This window comes from Diceros bicornis, chromosome 2 (assembly GCF_020826845.1).
Source record: "Diceros bicornis minor isolate mBicDic1 chromosome 2, mDicBic1.mat.cur, whole genome shotgun sequence".
Taxonomy (NCBI): Eukaryota; Metazoa; Chordata; class Mammalia; order Perissodactyla; family Rhinocerotidae; genus Diceros; species Diceros bicornis.
In genome coordinates, this window is record NC_080741.1 from 20853745 (window position 1) to 20876735 (window position 22991).

Consider the following 22991-nt stretch of genomic DNA (forward strand, 5'->3'; position numbering starts at 1 on the left):
ATGCTCTGCTGCTATTCATAGGGTTTTCATGGCCAGTTTTTTTGGAAGTGGGTGGCCAGGTCCTTCTTCCAGTGTATCTTAGTCTGGAAGCTCCGCTGAAACCTGCCCACCATGAATGACCCTGCTGGTATTTGAAACACTGGTGGCAAAGCTTTCAGCATCACAGCAACACACGGCCACCACAGTATGATAACTGACAAATGGGCTGTGTGGTTCTCTGACTGGGAAACAAACCCAGGCCACGGCAGTGAGAGCTCTGAGTCTTAACCACTAGACCACCAGGGCTGACTAAGTAAGCAGGGAGAGTCCCATTATTATCCCTATTTTACAGATGAGGAAACAAAGGCTCAGAGAGGTTAAGCAGCTTGTCCAGGGCCATAATACAGTACATAATAGAGACTCCGAATCCTGTATATCCACCATGCTACACGATTTATAGTTATTTGGATACATGTTTTATCTCTGCTAGTTTACTAACAGCTCTTTGAAGTTGGGCCTTATTTTTAAGTTACTACTACTGAATAAATGAATAAATGAATTTAAATATAAAATTGAAATTTCTCTGTCTATACAGAAAAACTTTACAACAATTTGTTATAATAACATAATGAATAAGAAGCACCATCATTTATTATCTGAATCACAGCGGATGGTATTTCAGATCCACAGATCCACAGATCCACAAATATACAAACATTTAGCTCCATTTAATGACTTTCTTGGAATGTTGCAGGATTTGAAAAAAATTTAAATCTGTGGGGCCAGCCCAGTAGTGTAGTGGTTGGGTTCACACACTCTGCTTTGGCAACCCAGAGTTCATGAGTTCGGATCATGGGCACAGATCTACACACCGCTCATCAAGCCATGCTGTGGCAGCCTCCCACGTACAAAAAAAGAGGAAGACTGGCACAGATGTTAGCTCAGGGCCAATTTTCCTCACTAAAAAAGGAAAAAAAATTAAATCCTTTCTTTGAGGGATTATTTTAAACTCATTTATTTTAACTATTAGTAAGCAGACCCAAGCATATAAAAAATATTTGGGTTCCTAAATCAACCAGATTTCAGTTTTATATTTTGCACATAGAACACCAAAGCTGGTATCTTCATATGTGTTGTTTTCCTTGGGGCTAATAAATATTCCACGGAATAGTAAAGAAAATAAATACCAATCTAACTATATACACAGATGTCCTACATTCAGCAGCTTTGGTTAGTTTATTAAAAGATTATTTGATATTCTTTTATCATTTTCTCTTAGGATAGTTTGACATCATTCAAAAGATTGTTATGAGTTGTCAATAAGTCAGTGGCTATCTCTATCATTGAGCATGTGTTTCAGAAGATACATGGCAAAGTACAGAATAATCTAATTAAGTTTTATGTAATCAGAAACCATAGATGACACACTTAAGCTATCTGACATCCATGGATAGCCAGACCTTGGCATACTCTATAAATTTCCACTTATGTTCTAGAAGAATATTACCACATGTTCTGTCCACTCCTAAGTTGAAAGCTAATATGGACATCTCATAGTATCTACTTTCATTTGTCTATGTATGTTCATCTTTTCAAATGCATTCATACTATTTTATGGGTCTATGAAACATTCAACATCTAAAACTTCTTACTTTTGACCTTCCAAAAAAATAGTAAAAAGTTTTAAAATATATTTTTGAGGCAGAGTCTGTAAATGAAAATTATAGGCAATTGAACTCATAAAACATACTTTGACTTTCTTTATCAGATATTTCATGTCAAAACTGACTTTTGCTTTGAGTACTTATCACTCTGAGGCCAAAGAATATCTTCTGCCTCAATTACTCAACTCATCTTGGGATGTGAACACGGCTAAATGTGCACGACACACTTCCAAGGTGACCACACAATTCATTTGTAGCATGCCAGGATATTTATAGCTCAAGCCTGCTGTAAGATATAATAAATCCACAGCATGCTAAAGGTATCTGAGAACAGCTTGTGACTCACAGAATATGATCAGATGTAGGGGAATGTGTTTAATACAAGTTTCTGTCTTGTATGCAAGGCCAACTTGATTTCTAGAACAACAAGAAAAAAAGCTATTTAAGTAAATCTTCTAGATATAATCATTCAACAATTTCCTCATAGAAAAGCATTGTAGATATTTAGTTATAGTCATTTACCTTTTGGACCTGCTTCCTTTCAATTCTACTCCCCAAAATTCATTTTTCAAGTTCAGACATGACTGTTAAAAAAATCCTGGCTCTCAGTAACAAATGAACATACCTTTCATGCATGTAGTCAACTCCTAGCAACAGCTGGATAAACCATTCTATTATTTGACTTTCAGGAAAGGTTTTCCCAGCTTCTTTATATTCCTGAATTTTACAGTCCAGATCTCGGCCCTGAAACAAAATAGAATAATTCTTCATGTTTTTTTCAGTTATCAGATGTTAAAATCAACCTCTCTCGACAACAGTTAATACACAGCAGTCACTGTTTATCATAAGAAAATGAGGGCATACTGCCACTCTGTAACTATCACTGACAAAGATTCTCTCCTTGATGAAACTCGAGCCAGGCTCCTCGGAGCCCTCTTCTCGACTACGCCTCAACCTTGGCCTATAAAGACTTGAACAAATACTAACATATTTCTAACAGCTCCAGGCCACATCCCTAGGATGATCCCAGTCTCCCTTAAAGTGCCTGCCTGAGAAAACTCAAGGCTGCCAAAAGAAGGTACTGTTTGTTCCAGCCCACACCTCAAGAGAGAGCCCCTGTCTCTCAGTCTCTGTGGGAGGGCAGGAGCCTAACTTCTATAAGCGCCAGCTAGCAAACCCAGATACACATGGACCAATCCCCTTCTACCCTTTACAATTTTTCGCTTCCCTGACTCTGCTCAGGCCCATACCATTCCCCCTCATTCTCCCTTTAAATTGTCCAGTCACTTCTGCACATATCAGAATGGAGCTCTGCTCTTTCCCCTACTGTCAGTAGTTACTGAATAAACTGTTTTCACTGCTTTAAGTAATGTCTGGCTGTGATTATCTTTAACATCACTCAAGGAGAAAACCTTTTTAAAGTGTTTTTATTTTTATTACATTACCTAAATATTACCTAAAAAGTTATATTTATTACATTACATTACATTACATATTTACCCACATAAGTACCTATACAAAACTAGGAATAACTTTCCTTATGCTTAGAGTTTTATATAACTATAGAACCCTAACATGTATACAAATTAAAACTATAAAGCCAATAAAATTCAAATTCATGATATTAATTTAATATAAAATGATGATGTTTTGGTGAAACTAAATCAGTGCTTACATTGTGCATATGATGCTGGCTGCTAAAGTATAGATTCTTGTTGGTTTGGCATGCCCACATTAACATGTGCCTTGGGATGACTTAACTCTCCTTTTCTCTATTTAACTACAGCAAACCTATCAGGAATACAGCAACTGTTGATTTATGTGGGCTCCAAACACACCACTCAAGCATTTAGTCAGTCTCTGTCCTCCCACTCACGGGTGAAAGGTAAAAGAATAATACTTGGTGCCTAAAAGCAATCATGATCAAAAAGACAAACATCTAAAATTGTGGGCAGTATTTGATATAAGATCCTTTCTGATTATGCTTATATTAATGTATTTCAATTACCATAGAAATGAAAACACAAAATGCTAAATTCTCTTAGACAACCCCTATACCTGATCTCTTTTATCTTAAAACACTGAAAAATTAGCAACAATTCAAGAACCGTTCCTTTGAAGAAAAGGATGGGTTAAATGCAACTGTTTGGTCTTTGCAGGATTCCAACAACACAGGCCCATGAAGAGGGGAGGAACTTGCTACATCCATAAGGAGCATGAGAACCAGATATTAAGCTGCTCACAGACTATTCCCAACAGAGTCATCATCGTTCAATGCAAAGGAAAAGCATTTACAGGCAGTGAAATAATCAAGGAGAAGTCACTTCTACTCAAACAACATGAGGTCAACTGACTAACTCACTTGTAATGCATTTTTTATTTCCTTCCAGGGAAATGTGCAAATATTTGCCTAGCATATTCTCTCCTTCCACACAGGGCATGACAAGTCAAAAGTGGCATATCAAATCTTCAACTTGCTCCCTCACTGAAAATCAATTTCCTGCTAGATTTTCTGAGCCAAGGAGATCAAGGCTTGCTGAAATTCAAAAACACAGTGAATCAAATATTTGACTCCTTGTCAAAAAGACCATCATTTCCTTCTCATTCTCCAAACCTGCCTTTATATTACCTCTCTTTTTAATCCTAGAGTTTATCAAAGTTCTGTTGGATCATACAAGCTGTACTGTCATAATGTTTCCATAAGTTGCAAAAAACATTTTTTGACAATAGATTATTATAACATCCTGTGAAGCAGACACGAAAGCCCTTCAGATGAAAGGTAAGCTGTAAATGTATATATTTTTCCAATCCCAGTTTACCTTTTCTATTCATGAGGACTCTAGCAAACCTTTCTCTCACACGAAAAAGAAAAAAATTTTAAAACAAAAAACAAGATCTCCTTTCAATACCCCATTTAGATTCTCTGAATATGATAAAACATCTCCAGTGGCAGAAAGATAATTATGTACATGTTGCCATCTCCTTCCTGAATAGTTTCAGATGAGGAGTAACAGAAAGAAAGAAAGAGAGAGAGAGAAAGAAGGATGACCGGAGGAAGGAAGGGAAGAGCGAGGGAGAAAGGAAGGAGGGAAGGGGGAAAGAGGATGGAGGGAGGAAGGGAGGGAAGAAGAAACGAAATGAAAAGAAAAAGAAAAAACAAAACTTGCCTTAAAGAAATATCAGTGAAGTTACTTGCTTCAATCCAATGCTTCTCACTTGAGGAAGGTCATACATAAGTACAGTTGTCCCTATGAAAACAGCCTTTGCATATGTAATTGTCTGCCCCAATTATAATAATACTGAAATTTGGAGAAATTTCTCTGTGTCTTAAAATAGCATTCCTTTTAGGAATTTATCCCCAAACTGTAATGCTGCTTTTCATTTCCTATAGTCATTGTTAAACTGTTAGTTGAAGAAACATAAATTTTGACACATTTTGCATCAGATTTGGTATATTTTCTCTGTGAGGGAGCAAAACTATTGCCTCTGTGAATTATCTTGTCATAATGGGAGCACACTCCCTGGGTGACATTTATTGTCAGTCTGACAATTACCTCATCATGCTCTCTCCTCAAGTAGTGAGTAGAAGTTGCTTGTCTGTTTCCTGCATTGATATTGTGTGTGCACGATTTCCTGTGACTAAATAAACATATATTTAGACTATTGAAAAAAAAATAGGGCCTTCGATAGTAGGTCTCAAAGGGAAATGTCACAAGGAGGTACACAAACTCCCCCTTGCTCTCTGGGTAGAACCGTAAGAAGAAGAAACATACTTGTTCTTTGTATTAAGCAGGGGACATGTTCAATCAACAAGAAGACAGAACGCCGAAAGATTAAATTAACCAGAGAGGTGGGTCTCACCCTCCTCAAGTTACTCCTTCTACAGTTTTCATTTTGCATGTTTATCTCCAAGAAAAACTATTTGTTTTGTATTTACTTTGTTCTTTAATAAACAGTCTGTAGATTATTTTCTTAGGATTTAATTAAGGTAGACAAGTCACTCACAGATCAAGACAACAAATTATGCTTTTATATGACAAAAAAAGAAATATAATTTTTTGTGAAGCAGTCTGATTTTAACTCAGCAATATATAAAGCATTTATTACTTTTATTCTTTAAACCATCTTCCAAGTAAAAATCAAATGTTTTTGATGAAATGTCACACCGTGGTTTAAGAAGTTCTTATTACACTATCTGTAGGCACATTCTGTTTTCTTAACTTTGTCTTTGAGAAATATTTAATGATGACTTTTATTGCTAAAAAAAACTTTAATGAAAAGAGTATTGACTTTAACTTGAACCAATAAACGTTGCCCTAAGTCTATACTGCTGACAGAAAATGTTTTCCCTCACTAATATCCCCCCTCGAAAGTTGCAATGAAAGCCTTAATGTTAACTTTTAAGGTTTTGAAAATCTATAAGCCGAAATGTACCATTTGATGGATTATGCTATCTCCTCTCTCCATCCCAGTTAGCCAACATTAGATTGACTTTGAAATGCCAAGACCTTGAAGGAATGAAGAACAACCCAAATACAGTGTCTAAACTCCATCTTTGATTGCTATTAAAAAGTTTTAAATCCTAAAACGATTTGATTAAAAAGAATTAATCCATGTTTTCTTAAGTTGTCAATAGAAGCACTTACAACCAGTTTAAAAGGCTAAAGAAGAGCCTCTTCAGAAGCCTGAATACAACAGACCTGCAATGTAGAGAGCATATACAAAGGACAAAATAATCTCAGGATGTGGGGGCTGGAAGGAGCTTGAAAAATCATTCCGCCCTACTTCTTCATTTTAAAATGAAAAAGCTACCCTTTATTAATTCACCGTGTTGACATCTTAAAATGATGTTCTCTCACACTCTACATCTCCTTTAAATAAGTTTCTAATATAGCCTTTCAGTGGACTTCAAATTTTAGCATTCATCAGAATCATCCAAGTTACTTGTTTAAAACGCATATTCCTGGGCCATATCAATGTAGACTCTGATTCAATAAATCTGGAGAGAACCAAGGAATCTATATTTTTTACCAAGCATCCTAAGTGATTCTGGGACAGGTGGTCCATGGACTGCACTTTAAGAAAGCGCTGATAGATGATAATACAAAAGGGCCATATACTTAGTACTTCACCCATCAATGGAAACATTTTGTTCAATAGTTTGAAAAATTCCGAAGGCAAAAAATGTCCTTGGGAAAGTCAGGGCTGAATAAGAATCATTTTATAATGACACATTTTTAAAAGTCAGTGACATTACTTAGGAGAATACCAATAAAAGGAGGTGGAGGGGGCAGGGGAAGGATGTCCTCTGTGATTATATTGTAGAACCTGAAGACATTTCCTTACAATTTTGGAAATTCACTGTAATCCACTTCAGTGCATTAAAAGTGGGGGAATGTCAAGCCACATTATGCTCTTAAAAGCAAAATAAGAAAATCCAGTTTCTCAATAGTTACTAAAGAATGCCATGTAGTATCATGACATTCTAACAACATAAATGAGCATTCTCGGGTTTAATTGCTAATTTTTTTTTCAAATTCTTTTAAAGCAAGTGTTCTTCCTGCTGAGGTAAATGTACATGAATAAGGATAAAATGGTAGAACTTATTTTTACCTTAAGAAGTGACATGACATTATGCTCTCATCTATAAATCACTGGGTTGTTTTTTAAAATAAATTATTTGAAGTAGATTATTGATTCTATTTTTGAACACTTAAATTTATATAAAGTCATATGTCAGCTAAATCCATACCCCAAATACCATAAGTTCTTCTGGGTTTACGAATTGCTTTATATTAGTGCATTGTACATTTCTTTTAAATTCAATTAGTTTTGCTTTTTAATTTTTACATTAACAATTTTAAGTAAAAATCAATGGCCTTACTTTTTAACTTCATTGTTAAAAGGTTAAAATATTTCATAGTTCAAACAAAGAAAGTAAATGGAACAAATCAAATGACTTTAATTTTGGTGCTTATAAAAATCATGAACAGATCAAGTTAGGTGTATAAAAACATGAGACATTATTTACAGTCTTCCCTAACCGAATAAAGTTTAGACCTGTAGAACTGGCACAGAGCAAATTCAGGGAGGCCTACCTACTCCAGGATGGAGCTGCCCAGGAAAACCCGAGGGCCCTGACAGGACCCACCTCTCTGAAGATAAGGCTTAGTTCCCTCAGTCAGCAGCAATCCCAGCAATGCAGACCACTGAAAACAGCCGTGATGTGTGGACACCTGGAACTCACACTGGGAAGGATGTGCTGTAGACTGAATGTTTGTGTCCACCCAAAATGCATATGGTGAAATCCTAACCCCCAGTGTGATGGTATTAGCAGGTGGGGCCTTTGGGAAGTGATTAGGTCATAAGCGTGGAGCCCTCACGAACAGGATTAGTGTCCTTATAAAAGAGACCCCGCGAGTTCCCTCCCATCTTCCCCCATGTGAGGACACAGTAAGAAGACAGCTGTCTATGAACCAGGAATTAGTTCTCATCAGACACTGAATCTGTCGGCACCTTGATCTTAGATTTCCCAGCCTCCAGAACTGTGAAAAATAAATTTCTGTTTTTTATAAGCCACTCAGTCTATGGTATTTTGTTATAGCAGCCTGAACAGACTAAGACAGAAGTTCACTAGTCGATGTCACAATGATCAATACCCCAGGAGTGTCTCTTGTCCATAAGCAACCAATCCTAGGTGGTGATGGCCCCAGACATAGCTTCAGGACTATAAGCAGTGGTTTCGAAGTACAGAAAAGGGTTTGGCTCTAAGAGTAGACCCAACACATCCAGTACAAAGTTATAAGGACCCTCTGAGAGCTATAAGCCTGGTGGCTGCACGTCATCGCCAAATTCACTTGCGAGAGTCTACTGACACACACTCGAGTTTCAATATTACAAAACTCAACCCACTAACTTAGTTTAATTAGTTTTGCATAAACAAGAAACATAAGAGAAACTTTCTGATTTTCTTTTTTACAGTACGAACAGATGCTTCAAAAGAACTTGCCTGCAAGTTGCTCTCAGACCCATTAGTGTTTAAGAATTTTCATGTTTCTTCCTTCTAGCATGAATCCTCATACTCAAGGCTGCAAGCCAAAAACTCAGAGGGGTAAAAATTAGCTTTCTAGAAAACTACTTGAGGGGAGGAGTAGCAATGAAATGGGTGTTGATACACTATCTTAAGATCAGGGAAGGGGTCAGAGAAATGAAATAACTCACTCAAGGAAATGGACCACAATTTGAACAGAAGTCAGTGTGGTGCCAAAGTCCACACACTTTCCACTATTTCAAACTCTATCTAGTCTCCTACTGAAAGAAAATAAAATAATTAATAATATCATCATTATATTAAAACATGTATGCATGTACCAATTGATATAGATGTGTTTCTGTGTTTATGTATATGTATTATAGAAATAGAGATAGATAAAGATACAGAACACAAGTGAGAATAAGCCAAGGAAAGAAGCAGCTTTCATGTACAATGTGATAATTTGGTGTACACGTGCATTGTGAGATGAGCGCCACAGTCAGGTTGATTGACATATCCAATATCTCACATGGTTACCTTTTGCGTGTGTGGTGAGAGCACTCGAGCATTTACCCTTATGGTAAATTTCAGGTGTACAGTGCAGTATTGTGAACCATGGTCACCATGCTGTACATTAGATGCCCAGAACTTCTTCATCTTATAACTGAAAGTTTCAGTTTTAGATTTTGCATAATTCACATAGACAGGTTTGATTAGTGTGGCTGTGAGCTATGTTTAGTTTAGGGCCATCATTTCAAACGTTTGGTTAACACTATTGATATGGAGGTTGACATTGTTGATATGGACAACAAAATAATCAATCTCTACTCGGTTAAACATTGAGGGAGGAATAGGAGCAATCCAAGTAGACAAAAAAAAGGAGCAGCTTTCCCAATACCCCTGGTCCCGGTCCCGCCCTGGACAAAATTCAACATTCCAGCCATGTGATTGCCAGAAAGTCACTCCAACTCTCTGGGGTCCTATTTCCTCATTTATAAAATATAATCAGTAAATAAGAATCCACTTCTTGAAACAGGATGGGGGCATGTTAAGAGGACACAGGAGCCAACCTGAAGGAGCCCCAACAGCTGAAGCTGGAGAAATTTGAGAAATAAAATTAATAATGACAGTATTGGGTTATAACCTATAGAATAAAATAAATATCCATGAGTCCATACTGATATAAATAAATAAGTAAGTACATAAATGGAAGAAAAAGAATAGTGGGACAGCTCTTCCTTTCAGGAGAATCCGAATCAGTAAATGTAGGAAGAATGAGGGAAATCCATACTCACCATTAGGGAAACATCACAGTAAAAATTGCTCCAGGCAACTTCCACTGATAGATGCTTAAATCAGTGGGTGAGGAGAAACAGGACAGAAGCTTGCTCAGGGAGCAAGGAGAACAAGCTGGGTAATTTTTATGAATAATAGCACCAAGCTAGGTGGCCTGAGTAGAAAACCACACCCACCACCAGGGCCAGACTTCCCTGTTCTCAGGTCTGGGTCTCACCTTTGCTCAGTGCTCTATAAACACTGACAAATTTTTCCTTTATGACTCTATTTTTCTGTTTTCACACTTACCATTCTCCCTTTTTTTGCAGTTCTCAGCACTGGCTGCACATGAGAATCCCCTGGAGAGCTTCCAAAAATCCTGATGCCTGCATCATACCCCAGATCAATTAAATCAGACTTTCCGGAGGAGGGTCTCAGGCTGCAGGATTTCTGAAAGCTCTCCAGGGGATTCTCATGTGCAGACAAGGTTGAGCACTACCATTAGATTGATATAATTTTTGTTAGCTATGTTAATATCATTGTGCAGGAAACAGACAAGTCTAGCCTTTGCTGCTTTTTGCCCTGATAGTCATATGTTCTCTCTCTCCTGACGATATGTGATCTCATCTGTTCTCTACTGTGTCTACTAATTTAATGCCCAGGTTTCTGGGGATGCCTTATCCTCACCTAAATGGAACACCTTCAGGCAGTACCTCACAGGTCTCCGGTGCAGTACATTGTTAGGTGTACCAGCAAAATAAGGTATTTTGACATATATTGTCACATATGTCAATGCTTTTGATATATATGACAGGCAGAAGGATCCAATATTTTATCTATTACCATCAGTGTTGGACAGAAATGAGGTGAAGCAGCTGAAATCACGTAGTAAAGGGGAAAAATTCATCAGCAGAAAAAAAGAAATTTCCTGAGTACTAACTTCTTTGTGGTTCATTATGTAGGTCCATGATGTGATACAAAAATGAATAAGAAAAAGATCAATCCCACAAGTTGAGAATCAGAGATGGTTTATACTATGTATAATATGCTGAATGCCACCCAAGATAAAATGCTATGAGATGGGGGGATCAGGTGAGGAGTGACTTCCAGCCAGGAGATATGAGAGTCTTTGTAGAGGAAGCAGCATTTCAGGTTGGCCTGAGAGGATGGGTAGGATTTGAATATGGGCTAGCAGAAAGGACATTCTGAAAGGGAATGGCCCAAGCACAGATGAAAAAGTGTGCAACAGTGGAGGATGGACAGGGAACAGCAAGCATTTCCATTTCCCCTGAGTGGAGGAGAATAGAAGATGCCAATATTTGAAATACCCATTCTGCCACTTTGGTAGTTTGGGAACCGTTCTCCATCAAAAATTTGGTTAGATATTGACAAGAAGTTGTGAGAGTTGGGTTATTTGCTTTTTACACTCATCATCTGATGTGATGTGTCCAAACGGTTGGGTGGTGGATGCAGCGGCCTCATGAATGCATTTATATACCTTTCAATCTCCCAAGGCCCTAAATTAAATTACGGAAGAGGAAACCTGGAGATAAAAAGTCCAGCTACTTGAACGGTGATAGCATTTTCCTATAAGGTGCAAGTTTGGCCATCTGCCATTTCCAATATTATTATTTTACCTCCATAAAAAGAGGATAATGCCAGGCTTGTGGGCGTTAAGAGCAAATTTGGGTCTGAAGATGAGAAATATCTGTTAACAACAAGGATTGAGCCATCGCACACGTCATTCCTCTGGAGTCAGGAAGCGGCAGCCTAACAGCTCAGCAGCGCGGAGCCCAGGAAGCCCCGCAGCCGTTCCCAGGGCCCTGCCAGTGGCCGTCACCATGGTAACGCCCCTCCCGGGAGAGCAGCTCAGCCGGTGGAAAACACCAGCGTTTAAAAATTAACGCAGATGATCCTGGATTGGATCCTACTCGATAAAAAACATTTTTATAGAAGTGTTCTTTCTAAAGACATAATTGGGACAAATAGGCTAAATTTGAATACGGATTGTGGATTAGATGGGTGGTTCTCAAACCTCAGTGTCACCTTCAGACTCATCTGGTGGGCTTGTCAAAACACAGTTTGCGGGGCCCCACCCCCAGAATCAGTGTGGCTGGGGTGAAGGCTGACAGTCTGTATTTTTAACAAGTTCCCAAGTGATGCTGATGCTGCTGGTCTGGGATCATACTTTGAGAACCACTGGATTATATACTAGCAAGATATCAATGTTAACTTCCTGATTTTGATTGTTGCGCTGTAGTTATGTAAGAAAATGTCCTTGGCCTTAGAAAATACTCACAGTAGAATTTAGGACAAAGGGGCATCAGGTCTGCAATTTACTCTCAAATGGTTCAGGAAAAAATGTAGATAGATAGATAAGATAAATAGACTGATGGAGCAAGTGTGGAAAAATGCCAAGAATTGGCAAATCTGGATGAAGTGTATATGAGCGTTCGTTGTGTTTTTCTTGTAACCTTTCTGGTAGATTAAAATTACATTAAAATTAAAAATTTTAAAAATTAATGCAGGGAAAGAAAGATAGCTTATCATCTAGATCTGTCCAATATGGTAGCCTCTAGCTACACGTGGTTATTTAAATTTATATTAATTAAAATTAAATTGGGGCCAGCCTGGTGGTAGCCGTTAAGTGTGCGCGCTCCGCTGCTGGAGGCCCAGGTTCGGATCCCGGGCGCGCACCGGCACACTGCTTGTCAAGCCACGCTGTGGCGGCATCCCATATAAAGTAGAGGAAGATGGGCATGGACGTTAGCCCAGGGCCAGTCTTCCTCAGCAAAAAGCAGAGGATTGGGTGATGTTAGCTCAGGGCTGATCTTCCCCACAAATAAATAAATAAATAGATAGATAAATAAATAAATTAATTAATTAATTAATAAAATGTAACATCCAGATCCTCAATCACACTAGCCATACTTCATCAAGTGCAAAAGAGTCACATGTGACTAGTGATTACTGTATTGGACAGAACAAATATAGAAGATTTCCGTCATCACAGAAAGTTCCATTGGACAGTACTGATTAAGGGAAAAATATTTTAAGACCAGGAAAGAGTCTTTGGAAAATTCAGTGTGCCAAAAGCAGCAGTAGAGGTACTAGTCATAAAGCAGCAGGAGTCACAAAGCACTTTTTTCCACTTAAGTTGTTTTCCACATAAGATAGTTTATTAATTGAATGGGGCTAAAGGAAGAAAAGTGATTAAATTATATGCATCGTAGTGTAGCTACATATGTAAATACTTGTAGTTGTGCATGGATTAGTGACATAACTGCCAGAGTAGCTGTTCACTATCACCACTCTGCACACCTCCTCATTTTATTGATTTTTCTTAACAATCCATTGGATGAAGGAGAAGTAAACATCCAAATGTCCTGGTTCATTTTTTTTTTTTTCCCCTCACTTTCCTCCAAGCAGAGGAGGCGCAAGATCTGGATGGGGAAACACCAGCAGCACTAAGCTCAGGAGGCTGCCCTGAAGAGGAATAGCTGAGACTCGGAATATCTCAAACTTTCAGATATTTTAACTTGGCTGTTGGTTTCATTTTGGATGATTCACTAGCTAATGTGTAAAGCAGACAATGTTGCCATCCCTACTCCTTCCGAGCTGCTTCTCCTACTCCTGCCTCTTCTTTTCTTCGTCTCAAACACACGCCACCCTCTGGCTGCCCAAAGTTTCTGACCCGCACAGGCCTGCCTTCCACTCTGAACAGCATCAGCTTTCCTCTAGCATCATTTCTTTTGGGCCCCAGCAACACCCAGGTGATGAACTAAATACACTCTACAGTATAAACAGAACCAAATTCTTCCGAGGTGCATTCGGCTAATGCTAGCTCCCAGAATGTTCTGGGAGATACTTTCTGAGCAAGGTCATCTTTGGGTATTCTCTTGCTGACCCAACTCTTGTGACTCCCCTCTACCTATCCCTCAGGAGTGAATGCACAGATCCATGTTACAGCCGCATCTTGTCAATTTCCCCCTCTGGCACCTTTCTAAGCAGCTTCATACTCTCTTGGGACACAGTAAAATGCACAGCTATTATCCCTTGGAGAGAACATGGAGTGGCAGGGAAAACTGCAAATACCTGAAGCCATAAATCACAATTCAATAAATATGAAGGATTTCCACGTGGAAAATGAGCCATATTTCCATTTCCAAATTCCCTTTTGGGAAAATGAGCCATGGAGCTAGAACCTAGAACTCAGGAGTTGTACCTCTGCTCTGTCCAGGCCTCTGTGACGGTATTAAATGTCCATCTAAGCATTGGACCATTGTAGGAGGTTTGGGAGAAGCCCTCTCACCAAAAACACTGAAGCATTTTTCTGCAGATATTCCTCGTTAAAATATATTCATTCTGAGTTTTCCAAAGGAGAGAAACCCTTCATTAGAAACAAGTTTGTCAATTACCCAAAGATGATCATTCTTAGCTGCAAGACATGAGATCCCAGGTCTTTATAGTTCAGTTTGTGGTTTGATAATTTAACTTTTGAAATGTCTCTTTACAGACAGCTTTTTAGTATGAAACAGGTTTTTATCAAGATTTCGAAAAGAGGAGTCTCACCTCACAGTACTCCGTGATAATGCAGAAATTATCTTGCTCCACAAAACTTGCATGGAACTTGACAATGGCTGGGTGGTCCAGCTTGGAAAGGAGCTGGGCCTCCAAATTGGCCTGCACAGTCTCATTTGGATTGAGTTCTCCAACACAGATTTCCTTCAGTACCTTTCTGCAGCCAAAAAAAATTTTTTTAAATACATTTAGAGCTAAAAACACATTTAATAAACATGAATAAGTGGTGCAGGACCATTTAATTAATAGCCAGGCTGTGACCTACTCATAGGCCTGGTATCGCCTGTTATGACACTGTGTCTCCTGGTGCTCCCCTGGTCTGCCTGTCTGTCCCGGACAGTGACGCGGCTACCCCAAGGCCTCTGACCTCCACACCTGTGGCTCTACAGCTTTGGTCAACCAGGGCAGGGATGGAGCTGATCTTGAGCAATATCTCTGAGGTGGCTCTTCCTCTGCCACCTCAGATCTCTCTCTAGATGTCTCCATTTCTCTTTGTCTCTCACATTGTGGCTGTTTCTATCTGTCTTTTTCTGTCTCTCTGTGTTTTCTCTCTCCTTATCTATTTTCCTCTGTTTCTGTCTGCTTTTCTATTTCTCTCTCTATTCCTGTCTTGGTGTCTCTCCATTTCTCTGTCTCTCTGTCACCTTGTCTCTGTCTGTCTCTCTCTCTATATATATATCTCCATATACATGTGTGTGAATATGACATAAATATAAAATCCATCACTCCGTCTCTGTGTCTTATTCTCTCTCTGATTATCTCTTTCCCTCTCTTTCTCTCTGCCTCTGTTTCTCTCTTTGCCTCTGTGTGTATTTATACACACACATACACACATACTTCTGTCTCTCAGCTCTAAAATTTTCCAAATCTATTAACTTAATAGCAATAGGATCAATATCTATTTATTTTTAAAACTATCTTTGGCATATCATACTTGATTGCTACAGTACTTAGGAGAAGAAAAAAATCTAAAAACATTAACAGAGGTATTTAGGTTCTTGAGCATGTATAAATAGAACAAGAGCTCATTAAATCTCCAAATTATTAATTTAAAAATTGTGATAACTTGAGGAGTGGACCAAAACATTATCTCTTCCCATTTAAGAAAAAAATGGCCTGATAAACAAACCAATTATAGCACCACAGTGTAAACTAGATTGCCAGGGAGAAGCACTTTAGAGCACCAATTATGTGCACAGACAGATTCTGCTGATTATAAGTGAGCTTTAGCTGTTCATTAAGGCAAGTTCTGCAGGACCCGTACTAGAAAACATTTTGCAAAAATGCTCTTTAAGTGTTACTACCCATGCATATTAATGAAAACGTATTTATAGTAGAAACTCTCTTAATTAAAGGCCCTTTAACCGACTCACAGATTAACCAGCGTCCTCCAGTCCTTTCTAACAGATGCTGAAGGTTGCCTCTGCCAAAGGGAATGCCTGCGGCTAGTAGATACTCTCTGGCACGCCCATGAACTGCCCTTCCAGTTGAGATGTGTGTTTACCCAAGTCATTGCGTTTATTCCCAAACTTGTTTATGCCAGTTGTACTCATTATTGTAAATTTGTGACTTAAATATGACAAATTGATGAAGGATGAGTGTGAGAGTTATCTTTGCTAGGAAAACGAAGTCAAATGCTTACTAAAAAACTTGATAAAGACAAGTTGCAAAAAAAAAATTGTTAAATAAGTAATTGACAAGACTAAACGTTGGTTAAAAAATGTAAAAATCTAGTATTCTGAATTGAGATTGCTAAATTCTCATTCCACTTTAAAGAAGGTAAACCTGGCAAACTTAATCAACATATTATAGATACAGTTTATGCAAAAGAGATGACATTAGATTAAATGTCATCTAATCAGAGAACATTAGATGTTGGCGGCACATCAAAAAAATCAGAGAAAATGTACAATGATATGTTTTAAGTTGACGTAAATATTTTAGTTATGTCATTTCATTTTAAAATTGTTTCCTCTATTTACCCAAGTACCAGCCCCAATCACATTGGATAGGAGGGCTCCCATCATTCTTCAAAACGTGATTATACTATAAACTTTTCATTAATTCAAACAAGCCTTTCCCTCTAGTTGTTTCACTGTGGAAAAGAGTAATTTCCTCAGGCAATACCAGAGATAGAACTTGTTTCTTCTTTCAGACTCAGGCCTAGAAGATTTGATATTGGGGTCAGCATAGAACTGGCCCATTTTCACCCATTCCATTTCTCAGTGGTAAAAATTTCATAAAAATTTTAAGTTAGACAATCTGTCCTAGAAGCTGAGATCCTAAGTAGAAAAACTTAGAAAGTGTCCTTACCTTACTCTGGTGTTGGGTAAGATTTGGCTTTTTTTCCTCACCAATAAAAGCTGTGTTAAGTTTCCGTTCTCCAAAATCTCATAAGGAGAACCCGCTGCTTCGAGAGGACCATTACCGGGATTTCAGTTTTCCTAAAACTTGAGTCCTTTAACATTTTATTCATTTTAAATGTTCTTCATGGTCTCCCCATTCTGAATTCGTCCCACCCGCAAAACCCAACCACAGCAGGCATGGACTGTGTCCCCAAAGAGCAGGCCAACTGCACTAGAAAGGACGGCTCTGCACCAGGAGCCTCACAGGCTCCACTCTGCCATTTAAAGGTGTGTTGAACTCTGACTGCAATTTAGAAAGTTGGAATATTTGGTTCCCCTTCCCTAATGGCGCTTTCACATTGGTTTTGTTAGGTAACAAACACTTTATTAGACTCCTACTTGATAACAAAGTGGATTCTAGAGAAATGCGTGCTTGGTAACATATTCTATAGAAAGACTGGTCTATCAAGAATTTGGTTAAAAATGACCTCATGTTATTAAGAGTGGCATCTCAGACTGTTAGAATACTAAAGGGAGCTTGAAATGACATACGTAGCAATGTTTTTCTTTAACGTCTGAAGATTACGAAGCAGCAGGCAGAGCTCAATGACATCTTCATAGTGCTTTTCCAGTAATTTACTGTGCCCCAGCCAACGTGCAGTTGTTGAAGTCACAGTGGTTAAGCATGACAATATAAAGCCTTATACAAACTTGAAATATTCTCTTGCTGTGAAGGAACAAATGCTATAAAAAGCTTTAAGATACTTATTTTTCCTTGCAAACAACTATTATGCAACAGAGCATGAGATTTTACATATAGTTACCTGAGCCCCATCTGGCAGCCTGACAATAAAGCATAAAATCTCATTTGCCCACAGCTTAGCAGATGAAGGTAGGGCTATTATGACAGGTGATATCTAACATAATCATCTCGAGCTGACACAGAGACATTCTACCTTCCTTACCTAAAGTCATGTCACTGAACTGACAGAGGAAACTCTCACTGCATATCGCTTAATATGAGATCCATATTGGCGAAAGCCAGCATGGAAACTTACCAAGGCAAGGACAGCTCGTCACCTGCTCAGTGACTCTCAGCCTGTCACCCACTCTTAAATAACATGACAGATATTTATTTCATCGGAACTTCAACTGTTTGGGAGAAACTTTATGACAGCAGCAAAAACAGGCCTCCCTGCAGCCTCCCTTATTTTGCAAACTTTCTGTTCTCTTTCCTAAGTGGCATGCTTCATTCTTTCTAGAATCAGTAGTAAACTGACAAACTTTGGAAAGTGACTTTGGAAATTTGGGATAACTATAGCTAATTTCATTCCCTTAAAATTGGCCCAACTTTTGTACAAATGGGGCAGATGATATTTTTGAGATGTTAATCAAAGGCTGTTTTTCCTCAAATTTCCTCCTATCCTTTCACATTTTCCCCATTGAACCTGTAGCATATGCTGCCTCAGGAAAAAGATGGCATCACAAACTACAAAGAATATGCGTCAAATCCCTGGCTTTTGATTTTCCAAAGGAGAGACCAAGGCCAAAGAGAAGAGATCTGGAGGAACACCTGAGCAGTGGGTGAGTGTCCTCCCTGCCCCTAGGTGAGAAAGAGACCCTCTGGACCAGACGAAGGGGAGGCAAGAAAATTAGGTACCACTGAGCCCTTGAAAATAGTTCCTGTCCCCGAGGCCGGGTCTGTAGACTGGGGTAGGAACAGAACTCCAAGGTGGTAGGGGAGCCTGAGAGCAGAAGACCTGTGCTCTCTTTCCAAAGAAGGCCATGGAAAATAGCAGGACCCTCACATTTTCTTGTGTCCAGCAAAGTATAGGAGGGAAAGAAAGGTCTCCAAGAGGCAAGTAAGCTGATGGGTCTAAGAGAGCTCTAGAATCTCCAATGAGCAGTGCAGAAGCAGCAGAACGACGTCCCAGGCAGCCACGACCATCTCAGTGAGGGCCAGTCAGCAGGTGGGACTGGAAGGCTTCACAGTTAGTCTGGAGGAAACCTACGGTCCCTTCCCTTGTGATTTAACCATCAACAATCATGCATCGCATTCCTACAGTAAGGACCCGCTATGTGTCTATGGTGTAGAGGGCACTGGGGATTCATGGTCCCTGCCCTGTGTCTACTGGGAAGACAGATATTAAACAGGTAAGTGTGCATGAATGTGTGTATATATGTATGTTTTGTATTTTCAAAAACTTCAAATCAAGACGAATGCTATAAAGTTAAGGTAAACAATGTCTAAAGCCTTCCAGGTTTAAGACGCCCTGACTCTCTAATGTGATCAGCAGCTACTGCGCCACCCATTGAGGGCAAAGCCACAGAAAATAGAAAATAGATTTTAACCTCACCTTAAACAAGAGGGTAATTTTTTGCTCATTGTTTGCTTTTTTTTAATCTGCCCAGGACTTTCAAGATAGAGTTTCATCCATGTAGCAAGGCAGCAATTATTTTAATTAATCCTTTCTTAAATGGCAAGCTCTCATCTTTTCTAATTTACACGGAAATAGAGAAATTTTTGAAAACAAAACATAAAGAAAACATTACCCACAATCCACCACAGAGATAATCAGCATTAACATTTTTGTGTATTTCTTTTCCATCTTTTAGCTACACATTTTTTTAACAGTAGAAGCCGAACAGTTTACACAATTTGCCTGCTGCTATTTTTGTGGGGTATTATTACAGCAGACACCTGTCAGTCGTAGCTGCCCAGCATCTTTAGACAGTCTCCCTACATTGTAGTAGATTCCTGAACTGTGAGTCTGGTCTTCCCCAGACAGATACAAAAAACAAACAGACAACAAACAAACCCTACATCCCCCGCTTCCCTTGAGCTGGGGTGTCAGTGTGACTTAGGTTGTGCCAGTCAGCTGCACCCACCCCAGATTTTGCCTTGTGCGAGCTGCGTGAAGAAACAGGGCGAGCACAGGGCCCCCTTTCGCTAATACAGGTGTCATAAGAAATAGCGTGGCCCTGAGGGCAACGGCAGCAGGCCACTTCAGTGGCATGGGTCTGCCAGATGTTCCTGGAAATTTAGCCTTCAGCCTGCTCCCCAGCCCTCCCGCTGCTGCTGTGAGCTGTTGCTGGTACAAATCCCTTTCTACTTAAACTGCGCAGAGGGCAGCTGCTCTTATCTGCACTTGGGAGCCCCGACCAATGCAATCACGCATCACATAAGCATGTTCCGGTGTTACCACAAATCACTGTAAACGCCTTGGGGTAATGAAAATAGAACCTCATTTAGGTTTGACTCATTTAGGTTAATTTTTATTATTTATTTGAGTTTTAAATCTTAGGATCTTCTAAGGGATTCAAGGCCACAGTATTTTTCTCCATTTACGAATAGAAATATTATGATCATGAAAAACTTCCTTTTTAAAGTTATTTTATCCTCTTTAATAAGACATATAATTTGAAAGTGTAAAGGGCATTAAAAAATATAATGGCAGAGAGTGATATTTATTCCAAAAAGTGGCAGATTGATAAAAAATGGAAAAGCCAGGAACTAAGGGTCCCTAAAAGAGTAGCTGACAAAAACATTGTAGATGTTAGTGATGAGTATACTACAGATGGAATTTTATTTTATTTCAGTTGTTTTTGCTTCTCTCAGCAATTCAAAAACATATTTTTAATGTCTGTTGTCAGAGAAAAGGACAAAACTATTTTATGGGCCATTATCATATACCATAATCCATAAGCTGTTTTTGTTCTTAACAATTAAATCCTTGATCCCAGCTTATTTGGGGGCTAGAACTCCGATTCATCTGGTATTTTCCTCTCCACTCTGATCACAAGCATGTAGCAGAGTTTCTGGACACAGCAGGGGCTCAAATGACATCAGGGTACAGTGCAGAGATGGCAAACTACAGGGGCCCAGGACAGACATCAGCAACAAAATAGCAACTCCTTCTGCTGAGCCCGACTTCAGACTCTGTACAAGGCCCCAGGCAGTTACTACCAAATACCATAAGATAGAAAATTCCATGCTTCTATTATTTCACCATCTATCGACTGCCTTCTGTATGCCAAGTACAATGCCAAGTGCTGGGGATAAAAAGATGAAAAAGATAAAACTCTTGCCTCAGAGAGAGCTCAGTCTCATGGGGGAGACCAACAAATATAAAAATAGTGAACGACTTCACAATAAATGCAATAACAGAGCAGGGTGGGAGGGTAGGGATCCCTAACCTTCTTTGAGAAGAGAAGAAAAGGCAAAATCTATACTAGAGCCCCAGGACATTCACTTTTGCACACAGAAACCACTTTGTAGTATGCCGAATTGCCTTTCCCCAGGTGGATCCTAAGTAGTGAAAGAAATGAATTTATCATTCTTTACTATTTGCCCTGTATAAATCAATACTCAGTAGAGGAATGTCTGTATTTGCATTACTTGAATAGGTTATGAAAGTTAATAAGCATGTGACTTTTTAAAAAAGAAAAGTACTTAAGAATTTCTATATCTATATATCATTCTTTAGAGTAACACACACACACACACACACACACACACACACCCCTACAGTCTACATTATGGAATGTGGACTGACAATGTTACAGGGAGGGGTACTTTTTAAAAGATCTGTAAAACTAGCAAGTTCACAAACCACTGCTTCCTTCCTTCCTCCCCACCCATTTATCTAACCCCATTTTCATCCAAAAAAGCATTTAAGCTTTACATAACAATGTTTTAAAAAATAAATGTGAGGAATTCTCCCATTAAGCCATGCTCTGCTCTAAAGGACTCTCTTAGTTTGGAGTCCCCAGGAAGCAAACTCTGAGAAAAGGATTCAAGTGCAAGTAGTCAATCTGGGCAGTGAGAGGGCAGTTGGGAAGTGAGATGAAGGAGGGAAGCCATTCAAGGACATATTATCCAGCCAGTTACCATTGTGGGCGCCTTGGGCCTTAATTATGTGAAGGAACTCTGGGAGCCAGTGTAGAATACACCTCTGAGTTCCCCTGCCCAAGGGGCGAGGACCAGAACTCCCTTCATTCACTGCTTCAGGCTGCTCCCTGGGAGTATTAATTCACCCACTCTTCCACCCTGTGAGAGCACAGCAGGCCCCAGCGGCCAGGGAGAGGCTTTGCGCAGAACTGCAGGAACTAGCAGTTGGAGGCTGGGTCTGCACATAGGAAATATTAATCACGCAGGGGATACAGGTAGGGCACCAAGATCATCTTCCACAGGAGTAAAAATAAAAGAAATTTCCTGCATTTTAAATTCTGGCCTATTTTATTTGAACTCCTGAAGATGGCTAGGTTATAGTGATTCCTAGACAAAGTAAACTGTCTTGAACACTGAATAATGAAACTGCAAATCAATTATAACCTACAGATAAATTCCATTTCCTATGTATTTCAAGACTGATTTAGTTTACAAACACATAGGCAGCATATAGGTGTATTATGTACAGATAAGAAGCAAAGATAAATAATTAACAATAAACACTAATAGAGATAATAAACAAAGAACAAATAAAGTTAGAAGTATTTCAGACATTTTTGTTTGGCAAATAGGCTACCCCTGGCGCCAGTCTAGATTATATTTTCATTTGTGGTGACAACTTCCATGCAGTGTTTCAATGCTGGCACCATAACAAATTATGCAAGTTGCCTTTTTTTCTAAGGAACAGAAGAGAGTAAATAGAAATTTCAGGAGTAGGAGGTTTGAAGACAAATATTGCCTGAATAAAAAATATCTAATAATCATGTGAATTCAATGACTTTTCCCATCTGCATAAATTAAAAAAAAAAAAAAATAGAAATGGCTTGAGCACATGTCTCAAGGCTGGCAACAGCACTGGTGCTCGTCCAAGGTTCTCTACAGAGACTCTCCGGTGTCAATGCAAGAATAAAACTGGCTTCAGGATGAACCATATTCAGCCCTTTCCAGGGGGCTCCTTGGAGGTCACATGGAGATAAAATGTCTAACTGCTCTGTTGTGCAAAGCCCTTCTCCTAGGGCTTGACTGAAGAATCTATAGCAAGGCCAAGAAATCCATGAGTGAGTATTAGTTAACCGGGGATCTGCAAAAGCCAGTATTTCTTCTGGCCATGTCAGGAAAGCTTGTGTATTTGTGCACTCACTACCAGGCGGCTATTTCCTCCC

The 22991-nt window shown here is 39.1% G+C and overlaps 1 protein-coding gene across 1 annotated transcript in view; it reads right to left on the bottom strand.

Annotated features, from left to right (window-relative positions):
- The window catches only part of NEK11 (NIMA related kinase 11), a 226080-nt gene that overhangs the window by 168821 nt on the left and 34268 nt on the right, over positions 1 to 22991 (bottom strand). The window contains exons 3-4 of the mRNA XM_058553246.1: positions 14524 to 14689; positions 2269 to 2387 (exon numbers count right to left, since the gene is read on the bottom strand). Coding sequence (XP_058409229.1) covers positions 2269 to 2387; positions 14524 to 14689 — 285 coding nt within the window. The remainder of the gene's footprint in view (positions 1 to 2268; positions 2388 to 14523; positions 14690 to 22991) is intronic.